Here is a 7433-nt window from a genome sequence, read left to right as displayed (position 1 = left end):
TATATATATATATATATATATATATATATATATATATATATATATATATACTAATGTGCCCACCCAACTGTTACTTCTAATGTCATAAATACCCGGGAAAAAAATAGGAAGTAGTTCATAATTCTTCAGAGTTCTCTCCACTCTATACAAAATAACCTGTTGATACACAACCCAATTAATGAACAATGAAGTGAAATAAACCTTCTAGGCAGTGTACCAATCAGCTTTATAAAGTTCATAAAGGTTATTTGGATTAAATTGCTGTGTAAAAAGTTTTTTCCCATCTTTTTTTTGGGGATCCTTTAATCCACATGTATTGAAAACTTTCCCACATTATACAAGCATGAAATTTGAAAATGTAACATTTGTTTTTTTGAACATAATTTTGCACTTTCCATCACAGACCATCGAAGGAAATCATCGTCTCCTCATCCCAGGGATTCCTCATGGTGAGTCTTGAATTAATAGCACATCAGAATGATTTTTCATCACATTACACCAACACTGCACATCCATATTCACGAGCAGAACCCGCGCTCTACGCGACATGTTGGGGTGGGTGTGTTTGAGAAAGGAACTGATGCAGAGTATAAGTAGTAATTTTACTTTAATGCAGTAAGTGGAATACGATTTCACTGTTTCAGAACCATTTTATTTACTTTTTTTGTACCATGCACCTCATATGGTCTTTGAGATAATGTAAGCCGAATATCACATTACTCGAGCGCAGAACAAAGTCGAAGATAGCGCGACACGAAACCACAAACTCGGAAATAATATATAAGATGATTGTGTGAACAGGTGTCTTTGCCACGGTGAGAGACAAGGCTGTGGATATGTTAGGCGTAGTGTTCCTGCAGCTCTCTCTGCATGTCATAACAATTTTCACTTTAATAACAGAAACGGTTGATAAACCTTTGAAAAATGTTATTGAGCTCTCACAAGCATGCGAGTTCCCAGTCGCTTCAAGTGTTAGCATTCTGTGTGAGTCTTTGTCATATTTTGTGGTACAACTTTTCAGGATTATAAACGAGTGCAGTGAATGCTTTAGTTTGTCATGACTTGCCAGTCGAAATTAAACGATGAACTAATTGATCACTCTTCAAAAGAAAAAATGATGTAAACTCTGTGCTACTAGTTTCCGTCTCACTGAAATGATTATGTGTATTGTTGCGGGCCGGGGTCGGGTGAGAAGACCACTGGAGGGTGGGGGGAGGGAGATATCTCGGCTCCCACCGGACTCCCGGGAATTGTAGGCTGTCTCACACGGATAATTCCATGACGCGGCGGGTCGCTTAACTGACCGTGGACTCCAATAACTCAACCGCGTGACCGAGGGTACTCATGTCTCTGGGTTAACAGGGTTACCTAATTAATCACGTGATTCAATTACCGGGGAACACGCCCTTGTCCCAACCGGATCACTCTACCGGACTGGATCACTTTAGCGGATCAAATCCAGCCGAGCGACACTGCCAACGACGTACCAGCTAAGAGGAACAGATCGTTGGGGATAAAGTCCTGGCTGATCTAGCATTCAGACCATACTGGGCCAATGAAGGAAAAGACAAAAACGAGCAGGGAACATTTCTAATAATAATTTATTAACAATGGGCGAGGAAAGGTACGTCGTACGATCAATAGATTTATTGGGGTGTGTTGTGCAGAGATAGGGGAGAGAGGTGTGGTGCAGCAATAAACAAGCAACTTATGAAAGCGGATGCAGAGCAGACCTAACCCGAAAATAATAATAACAATCGTCTGCAGGCTTGCGTTTATAGACAGGCGCCAGGACACACACACACACACACACACACACACACACACACACACACACACACACACACACACACACACACACACACACACACAGACACAGACACAGACACACACACACACACACACACAGACAGACACACACACACACACACACACACACACACACACACACACACACACACACACAGAAAACCCGATGAAGAGGTATTGAAGCAAGACGGGAGAGGAGTTGAGGCTACGGTCTCTCGGTACCTTTGCACGCTTGCCCGAACGCGCCACCAATACGTTTGGGGGGAATGCTCCATAGCGCGGTACCCCCCTGACAGCTGGCGCATCATCTCTTGCTTTTGGGCAGCTCGTGCCAAGACCATGGGCGTGAATGAGGGGCTTGAATTGGGAGGGTGGAGTCCAGAGCGAGTGTACAGAGTGGTAGATGGGACCAGGTGGATGTGTGGAGTCAGCGTCGTGTGGGCAGAGAAGAGGAGGAGGAGTCCAGCGATGACAACAGAAGACCGAGTCGAGGTGATGACGACAGTAGGTGGAGTCGAAGACCAGCTGGAGCGGGTGGCGAGACAGGGCAGAGAGAGAGAGTGAACGGCCCCACTCCGACCTTTATAGGCACGGGGCGAGGGGGGCACCTCGAAGCGACGTGTCATCACCAGAACCGGGCACTGTGATTGGCCCCGTGCTCCTTCGCGGCCCGGCCTCGATGGCCAGAAGCAGCAACATTTCACTTCCGACAAGGTGACCCCACTCCGCAAAAATGTCTTGCTCCGACCTCACGACATGACACTAATCGCCCACACCGAACTCCGCACCATGAATCGCCCTGCAAGAACCCCCAGGCCATGTCCTTTTGACCGGCCGAGGGCAGCATCAATCCTGCACACCCGCTTGGGTACCACGACCAGCGTTGGTCAATGTGCCCGCTCCGAGTGCGCCAATGTGGCCCGAGCTGTACAACATGCCTCCGCCCGATCGCAGCTTCGCTGACCGAAGAGGCGAGCAGACGTTTACCATCTGTGGCCACCAGAGAGGACCGAATGTGCGATGTTATGGCGAACCCATGTACAGACAGTAAGATGTGTGCATTCGTGCCCGGCTCTGTGCGATAACAGTGTCACGAGCGACGCATGGGTCTGCCTTTGAGAGCACGTTCCGTACAACATCTTCCGTTCCGATCCGCCATTATGCACGTGGCCAGCGCTTGCCCGATTCTGCTGTCGTGTGCATGGGACGAAACCTGATCGATATAATTAGTCCAGAAATGGGTTTAAAGGAACGCGCTGCTTGCTCCTTGCAAACTCGCATCCCATCCAACATGGCGTGGGGTTTCCTTTCTATTATCGGCCTTGGTACGTGTTCCGTGCAGCGTGGGCGTCATGCCGGGTGTGTTTCCTGTGTTGTGACAAACACCATCTGTGAAGCCTTTTAAAAAGATTAATTTGTATGCCTTTTCAATGCAACCGGCCATCTTCCCCAGATCATCAGAAGCTCGAGTGGACAATCTCGAGCTGTCGAGCTTAATGTATAACTCGCCGCAAACGTTGGGTTGAGGGATCGCTTGAGGACAGGAGCACTGTGCTATCGATGCTCATGTGGTATTTGAGCGCCCCTTTCTGAGGTGCTGTTTCTTCCGTCTCCTCGGAACTTATTTGGCGGTCTGTTTTCTACGGAGGGGTGGGGGTGTAATGCCTGCTTGTCCTTTGCTGAGGACCCATCTCCCAGCGAAGGGAGCACGTGGCTCAGATTTAGCTCAGGAATAATCAGAAAAGAAGTCAGAATGAAGTTAGAAATGAAATGAAGAAGAAATGATGTAAGCAAACCTAGCTATGAGATCCTCGCAACGCACGCCCCTGTTGTCCTGCTAGACAAAAGGGAAGGGACTATCTACACGTACATTGATGAAATAACTATTTTGGGACCACTATCTGTTGGATGCATGCGTTTCCGAGAACCGCAACAGTATATATGTATCCAGTATCTAACATATAAAGCTCTTTCTCACCACTGACTCACTGACTGATATTAAAGATTGGTACCTTCTAGGTGACGTAGAAAGCTGAAATTTTGCATGTCGATGGGCATCGAAGCCAGAAAAATCAAATTCAGATGAGTGACCTGAGACAATGGGGAAGCACGGTAATTTTGAGTGTCGACAGACATCGAAGCCGATACACCAGGAAGATTTACAGAACCATCGGGGAAAAAAATCACAGTATCGTCGGAAAACATCTGTAAATATAAATATAAATAAATGGGGAAAAATGCAGGTGAGTGACCCGAGACAATGGGGAAACATGGTAATTTTGATTGTCGACGGACATCGAAGCCGATACACCAGGAAAATTCACAGAACCATCGGAAAGCATCCTTAAACGAAAATATAAATATATGAAAAATCAAATGCAGGTGAGCGGCACGAAACATTGGGAAAGCACGGTTCATATGCTTCCATAATGTGTAAGCACACCCCACAAGTGTGGTATAAGATTGAGGCAGATGGGATAGTGCATTTTTAAAGAAAAAGGCAAAGCCAACCAAAAAAGTAACTCTATCTCCCCTGCTAATCTAGTAAGAAACAAGGAAAAGCAGATCCAGTCTCGGGTGACGTTTCACCCGCTTCTCAACGGACTTGCTCAGGCCAATAGACCCGAGGCCAATAGTCTTACACAGTACACATATACATATATCTTTCAATCTTCGGTTCATCCAAATTGTTGTTAACCTCTTCTACCAATTGTTCAAACAATGATATTTGTGAAATCACAGCTCAACAACAATCAGCGAAATTACAGTGTTTGAGAAATTGATAGAACCTGCTGATCATGTAACCATAGCCATGTGACAGTGTCCTGCTTTACAGTAGCTCTGCAAGCCACAGCCCTGCCTGTAATGTTGTCAATCACTTTCATTAACAAAAATATAATTGCTACATGAATGAGATATGAGGTATCTGTGGCCCACAGTCATGTTCCCTTGTTACTCTTCATATTAATTTGCAAAGTAAAACAAATGGAGTCGTTGGATTAAAATCTCCTCGTGTGAGATGAGTTGGTTTTCCTGCCTCGGTATGGTGGTGATAAAATCCTCCCCCGCCAGCTGTTGGGCTGCCATCGATGGGTGCAGGAAAAGGTCGCTATCCAGCTTCGCCATCGGAATGACTGTGGGGAGGCCGCCACCATTTTGCTTCTTCATGTGTCACTCATGGATGAAAGGGTTAACCTGGTACTCCGTGATGGTTGTCGGGGTCCTCCAAAATATTTCCTTGAGATTCTTGCGGAACTCTGTTCGCATGAGGCAGTACATGATGGGATTGAGACAACTGTTAATGTGGGTGAGGCAGATGGTGATGGGGAACATGAAGTACTGTGCCGTGTAGAATGCCCTGCTGAAGGGCAAGTGGTTCATTTTGACAAGGACTCCCCAGAGAGTTATTGCCTGGTTTGGGAGCCAGCAGCAGAAGAAGCATGAGACTATTATGGTGACCGTCTTCTTGACTTGGGTGTTCTTGCTGATGTTATTGATGGTGTTCCTCCTCACGTAACGTAACAGGAGACCATAACATGTGAGGATGACCACAAGAGGCAGCGTGAACCCCAGTATGATCTTCTGCAGATGGTAGAGGGCGAGCAAGAACTGCGCCTGCTCGTGAGTACCAGGAAAGCGCACAAGGCAGTGCAGCTCTTCGTCGGAGATGATGGTGAAGGTGCCTGAGAATATGGCATGTGGAGCGCTCGCTGCCATGGCGACCATCCAGATGATCACTGATACGACTACCGCGACTCGGGTCCGTGGCTGCTGGCTGACCTTAACCCCTGAAGCAATCGTGCAGTAGCGGGTGATGCATATTGCCGTGAGGAAGTACACACTCGCATACATGTCCATGATGGTGATGCAGGAGACCAGTTTGCACAAGAATGAACCGAAAGGCCAGTCAAAGTCCATGGCCACCTCTACGGCCCAGACGGGCAGCGTTAGAATAAACTGAAGATCAGTGATGGACAAGGCGAACACAAAAGTGTTTATTGCAGATTTCTTCCAGTGATGCTTCTTCACCATAAGGAAGATTACCAGGAGATTACCCACCAATCCCAAAGCGCACACCAGTGAGTAGATGATGGATATAGAGACCCTCAACATGACTAAATCTTCAACTGGTAAGTACATATCGTAGAGCATTTGGAAAGATTGATTGAAGTCATAATGCAATGACAAATTCCCAATTTTGGAGACGTTGCCAACAAAAATCGCCATCGTTGTCTGCCGTTACAAGCTCTCCTCAATGGCACCTTTGGAGCAGAAACGAAGTTTCTCGGTATGATCAAAGCTCAAAGACATGCTCCTCTTGTGCTGAAAGCCGTGAGCAGCAGTGTGGAGGTACAATGTCCTCATCGAGAGACCACGCTCATCTTGATGAATTTCCAATCACGCTCCTGTCTTTCAGCACATCTGAAGACCTCAGTAATTACTCTTGGTCAATCTCGAAGGTCACCCTGTTATCCAAACGACTCGATGCCGAAGGTATGCGCTCGATACGATGCGACACACCGTAGTGTTTGCAGGTCGCCTGTCCATCCGAATAAATCACACGCAGTCTATAAACGTCATGGAGTCTTCCTCGTCCAACCCCCTCGTTATATTTTCACCCGCCTTCCTGTCCAGCTTACCCTGCCCATTGCTGGCACGATTGCTCCAGTAAGACATTGAGGTTAGCCGGCGCTCACATTCATGGCAAGTGTGCATGCAGGCGTGCGCTTCCCCGTCAAAAATGTGCACCCTCCAGTGAACTCTTCACCCGCGTGGACTGGTGACCATAAAATTTTTGTCTGGGCAATTTTAGCATTCCAAGAAGTCAGAAAAGGTAATTAGAATTGAAAAGGTTTTTTTCCATAATTTCATTTCGTGTTATTATGTCTCATGACGATTACAGAATTGTCGAGTTCAATTAATGCACGTCCAATGTCAAGGTCATCTCTGGCTTTCTGTTGTTGGATTAAATTCCTGATGGAATCAAATAATTCCCAAAATTCTGCTTGATAGAGTGCGATCATCAAGGAGGTGCTGCATTATAAAGCATGCAGTCCCACAGAAGTAATGCAGCATTGAAGTTCAACATCCTATTTTTTTTTTTTTTTGGAATGAGTCGGCTTGTGGATATTGTGTAAAGATCAGGACTAAATGCTTTCTCATGATCCACGTAACCACACCTTAACTCATTCGGCAAAATGACGAAGCACATGTTGAATACAAAAGAGGAGGAAGAAGACATGTCGTTAGCTGACTTTTCCAACGCACATCTTCAGACTGTTATTGCTCGATTCTGAAACGCTCTTCATTTGAACTATGACTATGAAGACAAATTTAAAGCAAGTGAAAGAGATAAACAGGTTTACTTTTGAAAAATACAGGCCCACATGTACTTGATGGAGAGTATACCGGGCGTAGTGGCGAGCGCCTGTAATCCGGCTACTCGGAGGCATCGGTTGGAGGATCGCTTGAGGACGGGGCTCTGCGCTGGGCCGCGCAATGAGAGGGTGTAGGACAGTCTGGAATCATGGCGAAACCCAATACTTATCCCTGTGTCGTAAGACGCGACCAGGGTTGCGTCAGGAAGGGCATCCGGCGTAAAACCTATGCCAAATCAGTATGTG

The 7433-nt window shown here is 46.5% G+C and overlaps 1 protein-coding gene across 1 annotated transcript; it reads right to left on the bottom strand.

Moving 5' to 3' along the window:
- Positions 1-212: 212 nt before the first annotated feature.
- RXFP3 (relaxin family peptide receptor 3) lies at positions 213-6308 on the bottom strand. Its single transcript, XM_085846346.1, has one exon. It carries the CDS (start codon positions 6034-6036, stop codon positions 4981-4983), a length of 1056 nt encoding a protein of 351 aa, XP_085702472.1. The 5' UTR covers positions 6037-6308; the 3' UTR covers positions 213-4980.
- Positions 6309-7433: the final 1125 nt, after the last annotated feature.

This window comes from Eptatretus burgeri, chromosome 11 (genome assembly GCF_056783735.1).
Source record: "Eptatretus burgeri isolate ZD-2024b chromosome 11, Ebu_testis_v1, whole genome shotgun sequence".
Taxonomy (NCBI): domain Eukaryota; kingdom Metazoa; phylum Chordata; class Myxini; order Myxiniformes; family Myxinidae; genus Eptatretus; species Eptatretus burgeri.
Note: the sequence above shows the minus strand (reverse complement) of the source record. Positions and strands in the feature narration are given on the sequence as shown.

Excerpts from the sequence above, each read along its gene's own strand:
- RXFP3 (XM_085846346.1), bottom strand. The coding sequence starts at position 6,036 with ATGGCGATTTTTGTTGGCAACGTCTCCAAAATTGGGAATTTGTCATTG.